Genomic DNA, 16,133 nt, shown 5'->3' with positions numbered 1-16,133 from the left:
AAGAATATCTTAGTTCTGGTGTTTGTGGTGGCTGGAATAAAACTTGGATGAAACCTTCTTACACTCAAATTTATCCAAGGAAGACATAGAACAGGGCTTAGGAAGAAACACCTACCTTGAAGTTGCTTTTTTAAGGATTCAGCTTCTCTCCTCCAGCTGTTGTTCATTATTGGTTGTAGTGGCTTCATACCAGATCAGGACAATGAGTCCCATGAGGTGTTTATAGAAATGAAATATTAGCAGCTGCAGATCCCCTCTCTGTTATGTCTTAGAATCCTAGATTGGTTTGGGTTGGAAAGGACCTTAAAGCTTATCTGATTCCACCCCCTGCCATGGAAGGGGACACCCTCCACTATCCCAGGTTGCTCCAAGCCCTGTCCAGCCTGGCCCTGGACACTTTGTCATACATTTGAGTGGGACAAGAGCTCATGTTGCTGAAGTGGGTATGACCCATCAGTTCTTCACTGGTGGGGCCCCCTTACCTGCCAGGTGAGAGAACCCACTGTGCCCCCCAGGACCAATTCCAGTAACTGGAGAATGGGAAAACCTGATGGAATCATTTCCCTTTGTGCCCCTCTGCTCTAGCAAACAGCTCTGGTGTGTCAGACAATTTTGCTAATTCAGTTGTAGTGTGTGTAATTGTTTCATTGTAATGTAAGAAGCCATTGTTCCTTAATTATTCCTTTAGGTCTTTCACTGTTGAAATCTGGTCATACTTAGTCTGCTATTACAGAGAAATTAATATTCAACAACTGGGGTTCTGAAAAAACAATGGAGGAGTAAAGGCAATTCTGGATTATAAGAGATTAAACCTTTATCTCAAGGATGTCTTCTTTCAAAATGAAGACCTCCCTTTTCATAATAGCAATTTTCTCTTCGCTTTTCTTATGTCAGTTTATTTAAATAATTCCTAAGTGTGGGTTTTTAAGATGCCACCCTTTCTCAAGGCCTCTGTGTTCATTTATATTAGTCAAACTTAACGTCAGAGAATCTTTTCACTTTTGTCTCCAAGAGTCTTTTTCCCACCTCCAGCCTGTTTCCCAAGGATGCCTTTGCTGCTGAAGGCTCCCAACTCATCCTCTGTAGCAGCAGGACCCAGCTCTTCTTGCTGTTGACTCATTTTTTTTCTCACAGTGGCAAGAAAGTGCCTCCCCAAAGGCAGTAATTTGACCTCTGCTTCTGTAGGTTGATAACTTCTTAGAAGTCTTTGTGTTCCCTGAATTGTTTCTAGGAAAAAGGAGTGCCAGGAGCAGCTTGCAGGAGGGGTGATTGCTGTGCTTTCAGGGAGTGTGAGCAGTAATGACCCTCACACTGCTCTTGGTGAGCGCAGCAGTGACACCAGTGTGAGGAAAAGCACACATGGAGCAGTAAGCTTGGGATGAGTCTGTGCTTCCAGGTGCAGGTGGTCCCTGTGCAGTTCACCTAATGCTTCCAGAGGAAAAAAGAGAATTATCCTACTTGCTGTCAAAATGAAGGTCACTTAAATGGATCTCCTAGTGCTTGTGCCCTGTAACAGAAACCTCTAAATTATGCAACAGCAATGTCACCTGTGTTCACTAATGGGGTTACTGTTCTGCATGTGTGGTTACTTCCACTGCTCTATTTTCTGAGACCAGGATGTCCCTGGCCATTGTCCAAATTGGTATTCTGTTGCAGAGATGAGGAAGATGATGTACTGGTTATATGTCACTGAGATTAGCTGATTTATGGCCCAGAATATATCGTCTGTTAAGACTAACAGTGTAGAGAATGAAGCTCTAATGATTGATGGAGCATTTTACAGAAAAAACCATTATCACAAAATATAGGAAAACCTGACTTGAAGGATATTGATTGTACAGGACAAATGCTTCTACATTAGGAAAGAATTAAATCTGTATTTTTAAGTTTAACTGACCTCTCTAGACATTTCTATTATGACACCTTTTATATGCATTTTTTTCCACAAAACAGGAAGATCTGGTCATCTGGGTTTTTTAGAAACAGCAATTTCAAACCTAGCTTCTAGAAGGTTATTTCCTCCATGTTAAAGAGTCATTGTGTGTTTCTCCTCAATGGGAGGAGAAACACCCACCTGTTTTCCCTCTAGTTCCATTCCCAACCAGGATATAATTATAATTATAAGATGCAGTAGGTAGACCAGGAATAGAATATTCACCTAAGTATCCTTAACTGAGCAACTTCTACAAAAAATTTCTAGCTATGTGAATTTGTGTATTTAAATCTGATAACTTTAATTATTGAGAAAATTGATGCAAAGTGACTTTACTTACAGATTAATTAATAGCTGAGGGAAAAGATGGTTCAGTGATTTTAGTGCCAGTGAGCCTGTACAATTTGTGTGAGCAGTTTGTTTGTTTTATTCCTAGATGAGTGTAGACTGATCCATTGTAAAGACTTTTAGTTTGGCTTTCTAATTTACTGATCAGTTAATTTCAATTAATATTCAGTCCTAAAATGAACTGAGCAATATCTTGAAAGGAGATTTTGCAACATTTAGGGATTATGTTAGCTGAATTAAAGGCTAACAGTTTCTGGTTTTCTGTACATTATATCTATCTATCTATCTCTCGCTCTCTATATATATATAGATATAAATTTTATCTATCACTCTTCTGTGATAATCCAGCATATTAGGAGCATAGTAGGACCAGGAATGAGGCAGAAAAATTGATTTTATAACAGAAGCACTGATTCTGAAAAGATTGTGGACTGAATTACTTGCATTAAAAGTCTGTCTACATGATGTGTGAGCTGTAACTAGAGTGTGAATTCATGCAATAAAAATGTAATTAAGTAACATCTCATTAAGGTACTTTTTTGGTGTGGAAGCAATGGGGCAGATCAACAGCATCTGGTGCATTTCAAGAAAACCTTTCATTCAAATAGATTTTCAGTAATTATAGAACTTGATATTTCATTTATTAGTAAAATTTTGTCTCTGTACATACCTGGTTTTCATTTGCACATAATGTTAAAAATCAGCAATTGAACCCTCTAACCATGAACACTAACAGGTAGCCCTGATGCCAACTGCAATACTTGTGAGCTAAATCTGTTATTTTCTTGGTCGCTGGAGTTGTAAGTTCTGCACTGAATTATACAACCTGCAGGAAGCCAAGGCAGCTGTGGAGGAGAGCAGAGCCCTGCGCAGCAGAATCCACCTGGCAGAGGCTGCCCAGAGGCAGGCCCGGGGAATGGAGATGGACTATGAAGAGGTGATTCGCCTGTTAGAGGCTGAAATTGGAGAGCTGAAGGCTCAGCTCGCTGAGCATTCCGGCCAAAATAAAGTAAGCAAAGCCTGTCAGAGTTACCATGGTTTCCTTGCTGTTGTCATGTATCTGGTTTTCATTTTCTTTTCATCTGCTTTTCTAAAGTAGGTCACTGTTTGTCTTTTATTATTCAATAACTGGGATGATGTGGATTGAAGAGGGTAATGTGAAGTGTACAAGGCTTCCTTGATAAAGACATCTTTGGGCTAGGAAAACAGGAGCCCCCAGCATATGTGGGTTATAGGTCAGAATGGCACATCTCAAACCTTAAGCATGGAATAGTTTCTGGGCTGCAGATATGTTGTCTTTGAAGACTACACCTTGCATATATTTGTATGCTATTGTACTCATGTGAAAATGGCCTTCAGGTTTATGTTTCTGTTAGGCAAATAACAACCATGTAAAGTCCAGTCCTGTTCCAAAGTAAATTTAAATTTATTCAAGGTAATCATTTGAATGCTACTAATCCTGCAAAAAAAATTTAATTGAGCCTTATATTTTAAGTCTGCTTCATCTCCAGCGAGGCATTTCAGAACAGGCTAAGAAATAAAATATTTTATGCACTTCAAAATTTTTTTTCATAACTCCTGACCTATGTTTTAGACACAGTTTGAACAAGTGCAAGCAGGTTTGCATTTGTGAGGTTACCTTGTTTTTTCTCATGAAAAACAGATGTGCATATGACTTGGTGAAGAAAACTGACTGAAAAGTTGCCTTGTTTCATCCTGAGAATTAATTTAGTATTTCAAGACATTAGAAGGTAAAGTCCAGCTCTGGGGTAAACAAGCTTGCAGAGAACAGCTTAGGAAGCTGTGGCTCCCAGGAGGAATTCCTGTCATCTGATTGTGAGTGATAAGGTGAATCACACCCTGGATGTTCTTTCTGAATATCTGGGTGAGATGTTCCATCTTTTATGGAAGTGTTCTTGCATCACTGTTTGTTTTCTGTAAATAGCCAAATTTTAAGAAATTCGTAGAGTATGGGTTGTTTTCCTGGACATTTGTTCCAGAGATTCCAGCTTGAGTTCCTGAAATTCTGGCTGAGTACTACAATACCTGTGTGGAAATTTGAATCTCTGCATTTCTTACCCAAAAGAAGCAGTATCAAGTTTCAGGCAGGGTCACACCTGTTTTTTTTGTTTTTTTTAATTTAATGCCTGAGTAAATCTTCCCCTAAAACACACTCACTAAACAGAATAAAACATATTTGATGCATAAATAAAAATCAAATTGGTCCCTCTCACTTTTTCATTGTGAAAGAGTGAGTTCTTTCACCAGCTTCTTCGCCAGAGTGGACAGTGAAATTACCAAAAATAGGTGTTTGAATCAACAGATTCTTTGACATTCAGGGAGATGATGGTTCTGCTGCTTTGTGCAGTGTATACAAACAAATTATTTGCTTCCATTAAAGTTAGTAAGTGGGTTGTGGTGATTATTTTGTAAGGGTTTTAGAGTAGGTTGTGTGTTAGTGTAATATTTTCTGAAAAATCGCTTTGCCAGGATTTCTTCTCCTGGGAAGCTGAGAAGCCTCAGAGAGGAATGTAAATAATAATTATCTGATTGCTTCTCCTTGTGTTTTGCTGCTTTGCAATGTAATAGGTGATTGTGTGATTGGTTCCATGTGAATTGTTTTAATGACCAGTCACCATCAACTGTGTCAGACTCTGAGGAGTCAGTCACAGGTTATTATTCACTCTTGTTCAGCTTTCTGATATATCCTTTTCTCTATCTTTTAGAATAGTTTTAGTACAGCATTTCTTTTAATATAATATCACAATATAATAAATCAGCCTTCTGAGAACATGGAGTCAAATTCATCTCTTGCCTTGTCCTGGAGAGCCTCACAAACACCACAGTTATGGGCTTTTACAATGATCACCTGCAGTGTGATGCAAAAGTTTATTTATAACTACAGTGGTTTTTCTGTATTTTGGAGAGATCTTTCTAGATCTTGTGTCCAGCAGACACCTGTGCTAAACAGACATACCCAGGTACACGTGGGGACTTCAGTCATGGTCCTGTCACAGGAACAGTGCCAGGAGCTCTAATGAAACCCAGAGCCTCCACAGCTGGATCTAACAGGGCTCACATCTTCTGTGCTGAAGGAGGAAGGGATGCATAACACTGATCAATAGGTTATACAAGTGCATGCAGAGGCATCCTAGGGGGTGATTTCCTCCAAGATGTGCCATAATTACTGTATGGATGCAAACCAAGGGACTGAGTTTGTTCTGGCTGTTTATGCACCCTGCTGAGATACTGTCACCATCAGGTTGGTATTTTTCATCCATTCATCAGTCAGTTCAAGCTCTCTTTGTTTTCTGTTGTCTTTGAATTTTAATTTACCTTTCTATCATTTGCCAAAATCTGTTGCAGTTTGGTGCTGATTTGCCAGCTGCTCAGGCATTCCAGTTTTATGTTTTACAGAAATGTAGAAAAGAGCGTGTTAAACATTCCAAACACACTGTTCACACTATGTGTGATCCAAGGGAGGAAAATTATTAGAATAAAAGCCTTAAAATACTTTTCCCAGGAGAACATTCATGACTTGAGGAAGAGGGTTACAGTGCTTGACTGCCAGCTGCGGAAATCGGAGTCGGCCAGGAAGACATTTGAGGTGGCCACTGAAAAATTGCTACAATTTGTAGAGGTAACTTTGCCTTTCATTTTTAACAATATCTTGTTTGGAAATTTCTTTTTTGTTGATGTTTGTGAGGAATGAGCATAATAAAATGGCTATAAACCAGTTTGCAGAGATTCTTTCGTTCCTAGAAATAGAGATGATGTGTAAGTGTGCAAATTAATCCAGAGGTTTACATAATCTTTGTGTTTTGTTATACTGGACAAATGAAAATGATCTGATAATTTTTTCCACCTAAACTCTATCAATTTCCATGAAACTCCTCAGAAGAAAAAGGCACAAAAGCTAATAGTTGATAATTCTTTGGTATGTTATGAAACAATAACAAAAAAGTGATGTTGTTATATTTACTTTGTTTAAAGGGGTTATAATATTTTGGTTTTTTACTTGTGCACTTCTAGCTGGGAGACACTAGACTCTTTAATTGCAAACCAAGTCCCCCACTCCCAAGTAGAACATCAAATTATAAGGTATTAAGTTTTTGACTGTGTTGATTTATAAACTGTTAACTTCTTGACTATGACCAACAGGTTGTGCACGAAATACTTTCAGATAACTCTACTTCTTCAACTATTTTAAGGTAATGAAATGGCAATATTAATAGTGGAAAACTCTACTATTGTTTCCAAGTCTCAAAGAACTGCCTTGTAGCTGGTTTTCTCTATATTTTTACTGTATAGTTCTGAGTGTCATTTTATTGAAGGAGAGGGAATGGCATGAATTATAAATTAGGCTTTCAGGGTACAGCTTCATTAAAAACCTCTGAATTAAATTAAAACAGTTAGTAATTACATAGCTATGATTGTCTGGATGTTTCCATAAAGTAATTATAATGTACTAATGATTAGTTAAAATGCAAGGAACCTTAACAGTGGGTTATAATTTTTAAATATATTTTTTAGATTTTCCTAGGTGATTTTGCATCACAATGAATACAGTAGCGTAAAAATAAATTGATAAAATGTATATCCATTTACATTTTGTTACTTTTCTTGTTTGAAAAGCTGCTGGGAATATTCAAGAAGATGTAAGCAGCCTTTGGTCCTTCAGAAAATTGGCATGATTGTGCCTATATATTGCAGATAGCATTTCATTAATATTTATGTAACAGTAAAATTGTTCAGTCTCTTTCCTGCAGTTTTTTCAATACAGCTCTCAAGAAAATCAAATGTATTTAAGTGAAGTGAACTGGAACTTTATTTCAAAAAACCTAGGCAGGCTCAGACCAACTAGGCTATCATAGATAATCAGTGAGATGCAGTTCCCATTGGCACTGCACACAACAACAGTGTTGTCTGTTTTATGAAGTTCATACAATTTATTTTAGTGAATGGATTAATTATCAAATACTAAGCCAAGGTGACAAACTGACTGGCTAACAGCAGAGAAGATAAGAATTGGGTCCCATGAAGCAGTGTCCCTTCTTAAATGCTGGTATGAAAATTCCATTCAAGTTCCTTTCCTGACACCCTCTGAGTCCTTGACACTGCATTTTGAGTTCTGAATGTTATTTGAATTGAACTTTCCAAAAACCTTCATTGTTCAGCCAGGACTGCTGCTGGGGCAAACTCACTGATTTGGGAGCATGAATTTTTTCATACAATGAGAACAAAACCACATTAGAAAAGTTTACCTTATGGAAAGGAGCAGTTTCCTTTATCATATTCCAAATAAACACTTATTTTTTTATTATCTTAGTGACAGGAGAACATTGTCCACTAAAGCACTTCTGGCTCGGCTGGGAAGGGTCGGACCTACTGTCACAGCAGCTCTTGCAGCAGAAGCCAGGGACCTTGCCAAGTCTGTCCGTGCCATTTTGGAAGTAGATTGTGAGTGAGTGTGTCCATCTCTGTGTGCTTTGAAATCTGGTATCAGTTCATCAGCCAAGAAGATGGATCATTTCATTTAAAATTGGATGTGAACTGGCTGAATAAATTATTCCTAGCATGGAAGGACAGAGCTGGTTCAGTGTCAGCTCAGGCTGCATCTTCATCAAACTATAATTAGAATATAAAGTTATTCCAGAGTACATTTCTTCACAGGAAAACTTAAAGCACAAAATTAATGTCAAAGTGAGGAATATGAAAATTACCAGAATCATGTAAAACTAGCAGAATTTCATTACTTTAATTCTCTGTTTTTCATACTGGAATATTTACAAAATGTTTTTCTGCTGGATTTACATGAACATGTATCAAAGTGTTTTAATGAAGATGTTGTTGCTGTAGGGAGTGAATGTAGGCAGCAGTTCCATTTGGAGATATCCACGTATTTCCTCAGGTCATGAACAGAAATCTGTTCCCATTGGTGAAAATGATGGTAATTCATGAGAGTGACTGTAATAAACTGCATCAGTTGAAAATCTAAGAAACAGGTTTGAATTGTCATATAATTCCTGGTTCAGATCATTGAAATGATTGTGTATTTTGATGGTATTTGCCTATAGTTGAGCAGGCATGTCAGTTCTAATCCATTTTTGATTTATAAAAATTGAATAGAAATGGTACATCACAGGAGGTTTTGGAAAGGTGATTAATTATGGTTGTCCATAATTATTGTATCAAATATTGGAATAGTTTTGACTGTTCAGGAATTAATTTAGAAAGAGATTGAAAAAATTGTTGTTGAGAAAATAAGATATGAAAAATAGTTTATGTTATTTAAAAATCATTTTATTACTCATTCTGTGTCAAAGAAAGCAAAATAAGAAGATAAAATTTGTTCCAAAGTGTCCAGAATATTAGAGTTACTGGTGGAGTGAAAAGAATAGCAGTGACCAGGAGAGGAGATAATTGGTTTTCCACCTATGATAATCATAGTTCTGTCACACTGAATTGGTCTTATTACACTACACAGGAAATTGTGCAAATAAAACTTTTGGTTCTAAATGCAGCTGAGTTCTAACATGTGGTTATGTCAAACATAATAGGTAAAATACATGTTAGAAAGCTCTGGAGGCTCAGCTGGGATCCATTTTATGAACCTGAGAATTAAAAATAGGTCTGCAGAGAAGGATTTAAAGATTGCACGTCATCTTTCCGAGTTCATTCTGATTTGGAGAGCATTACAGATAGATTTGGGCTCTGACAAGCTTGGGTATGAGATTAAAGCTTTAAACCTCACTGGCTTTTTTTCTCCCTCCCCCTCCAAAAAAAAGTAGTTAAGGGAAAGGAAGTATGTAATAGCATTCTGTCTGCAGTGTTCTCTGCCAGCTTCTCACTAAATGTTTTCCATGTGATCTGAAGTTTTCTTGCAGATGGACTGTCACAGAAAGGGGGCTCTTGTGTATGTGGCATTTCATAAATACCTTCCATCAAAGAGAAAAGTGTAATAGAGACTACAGTGCAGACTGAAGGGCTTTCTTTTTCCCAGGAAGGTGTCCACAGCATAATAATTTGTTGGTGAATTCTTAGAGAGACAACTGGAGTTAATATTTTTGTTGTTGCTCAGTGGATCAGAATGTCTGGCTGGGAAACCTTTGTGATACATTTTACCTTCTATTTAGAACTTCTCTTTCATTATTTGCTTCATTCTTGTAAATATGAAGTAAAGGAGCCCCAGCCAAAATTCCTCTTTGATTCATTTACAATACATGTGAAGCAAAGTCTGGGTGCCAAGAAAAGGTTGTAGAGTGTTTTTCCAACAGAAAACTGCTTCCTTTGTAAAAAAATCTTCCTTGACAACCAGGTCAAAATTACATATTTTTAAGTTATCCGCACAAACTATCCCCTTCCTCTATAATAGCCTGACGTTTTGCCTGAGGGAAGAAGCTTGAAGAAGTTCAGTGTATTCCTGAAAATCTTCAAGAACATGTTGCCTTGCGATACTGCTGCAGATCAGCTTTCAGCTCTGCAGGCTGAGTGACAGCTCTGTGAAGGCACTTTGGTGATTCTTCGAGCGAAGACTCTGGAAAAAGAACAACAGCTCATTTTCCAGGGCTTACTGCTTCAGGATCCTCCAGATCCCAAAATGCAAATAATGAAGTAATAAACAGAATCATCAAGCTCATCCCTTGAAAGAGCCATTCTTCATCTTCTTTAAAGCCTGTAAGCTCTTTTTAGAAACCAAGTCTTGAGAGGCCGTTCTGCTTTGCAGAATGTGAGCATCTCCTGAACACTTGAAATTCCTTCCATCATACACAGGATAATAATGCCTCAGTAAAGAACTGCAGCATTTAAAAGTAGTTGCTGCCTGCACTTAGTAGACCATATGGTGCAAATCATGCTAAAAAGAATAGTGATAGCATTTTCTTCTTTTCTATTACAAATTTAGAAAAGGAATACACTGGTAATGACCAAAATCTGATTAACCCTGGAACATACTTATCTCCTCATCAAAGAGCAGGCAATCAGCATTTCAAAATGGGCACTCTTATAACACAGCTTTCAAGTATTTTGGCTGCCTATTTTCTCCCTCTGCCTCTGGTACTTCTGTCCAAAAATACAATCTTGCTGTAATTGACACAATTCCAGCCATCCACATCCAGGAAGTGCTCTGAAGCCAGGTTCTCCACTCAGTGGGAACTCAAGCACTGAATTTGGAGCTATTTTATCCCATCACGTTCCTGTAATTTGCTCTCAGCCTGGGATCTGACACAAGGCAGTCATGCTGAAGTTCACTCAAATGATATCCAAATTAATATAGATTCCAAAACTCCTACTTAATTTACTCATATTGATCTTGGCAGTCACTAAGCATTTGATTTTGAAGATCCTACAGACAGAAGTTTAGTTGCCTGGATCTTATATTAATTTTCCTTGAATGCTGACTAGATAAGAGACTGGAAACTGCTGCTGCTCAGCATCCATTAGTGCCTGTTCTCTTGATGGTTAAATTGCTTTTGATTTTTGGGCAATGCCTTACATCTTTGACATTAAAAGCTGAAACATTGCATCTATCCATTTCTTCAGTTTAGGGATTTTTTCAGCTATATTGTGTTCAAATGCCAAAACAATTCCATAGTCAGGAAAGTGTCAGTTATCCCTTCCTGTTCTTTTGACAGTGTGGGTGGAACTCAGCTATAGAGTAGCAAGCCTTCACAAATAACAGTTTTGCTATTTTGAAAAGGGCCAATATTATTAAGTATTCATATTTCTTTTGTTTGTTGCAGGCCTGGTGTGTTTGTTTATTACAACAGAATAAATGCTATTTATGTATACATTTATTATACATTATTTATTTATACATTTTTGCTATTTTGTTCTTGAATCTTGTATTTTATGAACACAGCAGTGTTCATAACTTTGTGCATTGGCTGTAGTTCATCAGCCAGAACATCAGCTGTTCCCTCTCCCCTTTTTACCTTTTTCATTTTTATTAAAATTCAGCTGTAACTGTGACATGGACAGGCATGTCCTGGTTAACTTCTGTCAGTTTGGCTCCTGATATTAAAGATGCTGTGTCTTCTTGTATTTTTAGTATTAGGCAAAATTATTTCCTGCAAGGTCCAGTTTGTGGGAGGAGTGTGCATTGAGGGAACACCTCTGACATTCTTTCAGCTGATGAACTGGAGCTGGACCTTTCCTTCCTCACTGCAAGAGCTGCCTGGGAAGGAGCAGCATAATGACAACTAAGGAGATAACTCTGTGTATTCATTGTTCTGGCAAGGCCATAAATATTTCAGTGGATTACTGAAATCAGAAATAGAAGAGACCTGATGAATTATACAGAGTATATCCTGAACCCAGCTGTACAGCTCCCTTTTTAATAGTTTTTGCTAGCAAAAGAATTAATATCACTGCTGTGTGCTTTAAAGGTAAAAAGCTTATATTTGTCAGCTAAACATTATCTGAGACAGTACTTCCACTAGAAAATATTAATTTGGTGACATTAATACTTATTATTCCTTTGAAACTTTTAACAACAACAAAAGAAGGGAGTTATCTATCCCAAAATAGAATTTATCAACTGTTTTATTCAAAGGAAAAGTTCACAATTTTGCTTGTCCCTGAAGGTTGGTTTTTTTTTTCTCTCCTCTAAACAAAAATACTTAATGGGAAGATAGTTTCATGTTTGTCAAAAGTAATAATATTAAGTTTTTCAATGAACTTTTTGCTGTTGAATCTTGAGTTGACATTAAAATGAAAATATAGAAATCTCAGAATTAGGTTATTTTAATTCTTACAATAAACATCAGATATCTACAAGATGAGAAAAAAGTGGATCTGTTTCACATTGTATTACAGACCTTGTTAAATTTTTGCCTTATTTTGGGAATATTTCATTAAAAATCTGATAGCTTTTCTGCAACTCTTCAGATATATTGCGAATCAGATCACAGTAAGAAACCCAAAGGTGAACAACTTGCATAAAAATTAAAATTCAAGTTGCATAACAAGGAAAATGGCTCCTGTAATCCTCACGAAAAAAAATCCAATCATATTTAATATCATTTTACAAGGATGCAGTCAAGAATGCAAAATCTTTTTTTCTACATAACTGTTTACTTGCAGTAAGTCTTTTAATTTTCTGGAAATCATTTAAATGTCCAATTTTGCCTGCCTGGTAAAAAAAAAAAAAAAAAAAGGAAGAGTTATAACTCTCTCAGTGTTCATAGAATTGTAATTTCAAAAAGAAAATCTGTCCAAGAATTTGAATATGTTTCATTGCAACAGAATATAAATGTTGCATTTAAGAAATTTAATACTGCACAGTAATGAAAATAATTCTGATATAAATGAAATTGAGTGTGCATAAAATTAATTTGAAAAGGGAGCACTAGACCTCTGAGACAAGTCCATTCTCTCTCCAGTCTGTAAATCTGATACAAACTGTTTCATTGACATGATTCCTATACCTTGATTAAAATTATTACCCCAATTTTAAAAAGGAATTTGAGTCATGAAGCAGCTGACTTGCTCCTTCATAGATAAGAACAACAAAAACTCAAGGATTTAACAAAAGTCTTCTGAATTTAATATTTACATTTTTTTCTCATTAAGTGTCTTATTGACAGGAAATCCTGAAAGCAGCTTTTTTTTTCCTTCCTGGACAGTATCCTACAATAACTAGAATTTAGTATTGCACTAGAGATGCTATTCCCCAGCAGCCTTTGGTAGCTGTCAGGTTTGTTAGTGACTTGTAAAAATTCTTTGCTTCTGGTTTATCCTTCCTGTGTGTGATGTCTATGCAGTGCCTGGACTATGAAGCAGGGAGGACTTTTGCCCTGTCTGACCTGGAAATCTTCATTAGGAAAGGGGTGACTGATGAGGGAGCACAGACAGCCATAGGCTCCCTTTCAGTTTTCTGAGAACATTTCTGAGTTGGGTTTCTTGCCTTCTTTGTCGTTATTGCTGCAGTTCAGTGCTGTAGGTCTGATGCAAAGTTTCAGTGCTGTGTGCTGGATCCACATGAATTTTGCCATGTGTGGTTATCCACATATTTTTAGGTGATTTAGACTTACAGCTGTGGTTTCCAGGCTGTGCTGGGTCATCAGCCACTGAACTGCAAAACTCTCATGGCTGATTTACACCTTGTCTGCAGGACCTGGACTCTTTTATATTCTTTTCAATTGCAAGATTTATTATGCTAATCTGGGAGAGGTTTTGGTGTTGGGTAATGATCCCTGACTCAAAAAAAAAAAAATAGGCTGCTAAGCTGTAAGCATCATCACTGATGAAATAGTAATACTTAAGAGTTTATCTTTTAAAAAGCAGTGCCTATAATGTTATAGAAATAAGTTATGCTAATGCAGCCAAATCAAGACTAATAAAAATATAACAGAAAAAACAATAAATAATAACAAAACAAAAAAAAAGAAAACAAGACCAAAAAAACCCCCTTTTGCTGTTTCACTTTCGGCTGTGGTTTTGTTGTCTTGTTAGGTTTTAGTGTTAATGTTGGGGTGTGAATACAGCTGCTGTCTGACAAGCCTAAACCCTGTTTCTCTGGTGAGGATTGCCTTAGGTTTACAAGAAATACTTTAAAGGAGACAAGAGACGAGTTTTTTGGTGCATAAGATAATTAAAATGTATCACTTCCATGAACACAAGACATAAAAACGCCTTGCAAATGGGAAGCAGAAACAAATGTCTGCATATAATGTAAATTACACAAAAGTGTAGAAAAGTAGCACTCAGTAGTTTGCCAACAAAGCATCAGAAAAGATTTAGCAGGGAAGGACCTGCAGCAATGTGCCTCCAGCAACACAGATAATTATTAGCCCAAACAAACAGGTATTTGTCTAGCATATCCCACTGCTTCTGTGCACCAGCTATTGCTATCCTTGGTTATCTTTGCCACTAGATACCTTTCCTTTGGCTTAAATCCTCCTCACTGTGGTTAAAGCCTGTTACTACTGGTCTTGACCCTGCTACTTCCTCTTAGTGGCAGCATTTAAAATATTTGAAGAGCCTGTAGCATCTCCACCCTGTTTGCTGTTCCCCCAAATGAATTACACCGGTTTGCTGAATTTTTCTCTACCCCACATCTCTCCTGGCCACTTCCTTACCTTTGTATTTCTCTGACTTTTCTGCAGTTCATCAAAGTTATATTGAGTTCTGTACTTGAGAGCTTCCTGCAGGAGACAAAAATGGAATAACGTTGTTTGCTTTAATATGAGCTCACACCATGTCCCAAATGGGGCTTCCTTTCCCCAGTAGCTCCATGGTACTGGTTCCTGTGAAGTCTGGACTTTATTCTGCTCCCAGAACCAAAGGCATTGGGGTGTGCCCACTTCCCTCTGGGCAGCTGATTATCCACACCTTGAATACAACACTTTGTTGTTGTCCTTATCCAGCTGCACCCTCTTTATTTCAGACATTTGATCCAGTTAGTCAAGCCCTTAAAAATTCTAATCTTGTTTTTCAATGGCATTTCAAAGAAAGGTCCTTTTACCAATGGGTTTTAAATCCTGAATTATCCCCAAACTCCCCTTCCTTAGACTAAACCCACTCTTTGTTGAGTGTGAGTGAGGAATGACATTGTTTTCACCTAACTGGCCTTACTTGGGGGTGTTGTTACAGGGCCCAGGAACTAGACCCTGCTTATTTAATTTGGTGTCTGAGAATCAGAACATTACAGTAATTATGGACAAGCACAGAAGCCAGATAAAAGCTGACACTAATAAGGACAGAATAATTTTAGACCCTGATCAAATCAGAAAATAAATTTAAATATCAGTTATGAACAAGTTGCATGCTGATTTATTGGTGATTGCATATGCATGTTAATCCCCATGTTTCACAGCAAGGGAAAACACAATTCAGTGTCTAAAGCTTGTATTTCAAGACAGTTCTTTAAAGTGACCTAGATTTCAGAACTCTGTTGCTGCTGCTAGAAAAGCAAATTATTCTCTCTCCATTCACTTACCTTTAATGAGAAAAGATGAGTCAGCTTTTGAATAGGCACTGCCTGTCCTGACTTTCAAATCAAAACATTTTAATAATGAAAAACAAGTGATATTATTATATCTTAAAATACAGATGACCTAACAAGATTAGTGTAGTCTCATTAGGATAATTTTCAGCATTTCTAATCTCTGAAAAGAAAAACTTCATTAAAAGTCTAGGGACTTGTGTCATTCAGACTGTGACCCCTCTATGAAAAAAATAGTTGACTTTGTGCCTCTTTCCATACAAGTTATATTTGCTCTTGGTAACTATGGAGACTGAAGTCAAAACTCTCCAGATTCAACAATTTTACTGGATGGTAAATACTTCCTGAACTGTCTCTCTATTAATTTCTGTTGACATAATGCTTAGAATTTTGATACATTCATCCTTCATTATAACATGGTGTTTTGACATAAGGGAGGAAACAAACTTTGAAATTCTGTGGCACAGAGATGCAAATTGTTCCCAAGTTGGAGAAAATACTCAGGGGAGGCAGGAATTGGTCTCGGCCCCAGATCAGTGTCTGAAAGGCAGAAAATACCCTGGTGAGACAGGAATTTATCCTTGAAGGGTCAGTCCCAGATCCCAGTCTGACATCCTTCTGTTTGGACTGGCAGGGACAGCTCAGATTTGGGGAGCTGGCTGTGGGCAGAGGGGGATGCCCCAGTGGGTCTGGGTGTCACTGAGCACCTGGGTCTTCATTCAAGGTGACCAGAACCAAAGTGACCATGGCAGTGGGGCTGACCCAAAGCACTGTGTGTGCTTTTGGCAGGCACTGCTGAGTTCATTTTCTTTGAGCATCCAGATCTGGATTCATGCTGACAAGGGGAAGGGGGATGAGCAGCATTCCCTTTGTTGGGAATCAGTGTGTGCTGAAGCTGTCAGGGCT

General features: G+C 37.5%; 1 protein-coding gene across 8 annotated transcripts in view; it reads left to right on the top strand.

The window, feature by feature from the left end:
• STXBP4 (syntaxin binding protein 4) overlaps window positions 1-16,133 on the top strand; it is a 66,708-nt gene that overhangs the window by 26,920 nt on the left and 23,655 nt on the right. For 7 of the 8 annotated variants that reach the window (XM_064395755.1, XM_064395751.1, XM_064395750.1 and 4 more), the window contains 4 exons: window positions 3,114-3,290; window positions 5,805-5,921; window positions 6,443-6,492; window positions 7,611-7,741. In XM_064395755.1, coding sequence (XP_064251825.1) covers window positions 3,114-3,290; window positions 5,805-5,921; window positions 6,443-6,492; window positions 7,611-7,741 — 475 coding nt within the window. The remainder of the gene's footprint in view (window positions 1-3,113; window positions 3,291-5,804; window positions 5,922-6,442; window positions 6,493-7,610; window positions 7,742-16,133) is intronic. The other variant, XM_064395757.1, reaches the window with a different exon arrangement.

The sequence above is a fragment of the Passer domesticus genome, chromosome 20 (assembly GCF_036417665.1).
Source record: "Passer domesticus isolate bPasDom1 chromosome 20, bPasDom1.hap1, whole genome shotgun sequence".
NCBI classification, from domain to species: Eukaryota; Metazoa; Chordata; class Aves; order Passeriformes; family Passeridae; genus Passer; species Passer domesticus.
This window is presented reverse-complemented; position numbering and strand designations above follow the sequence as displayed.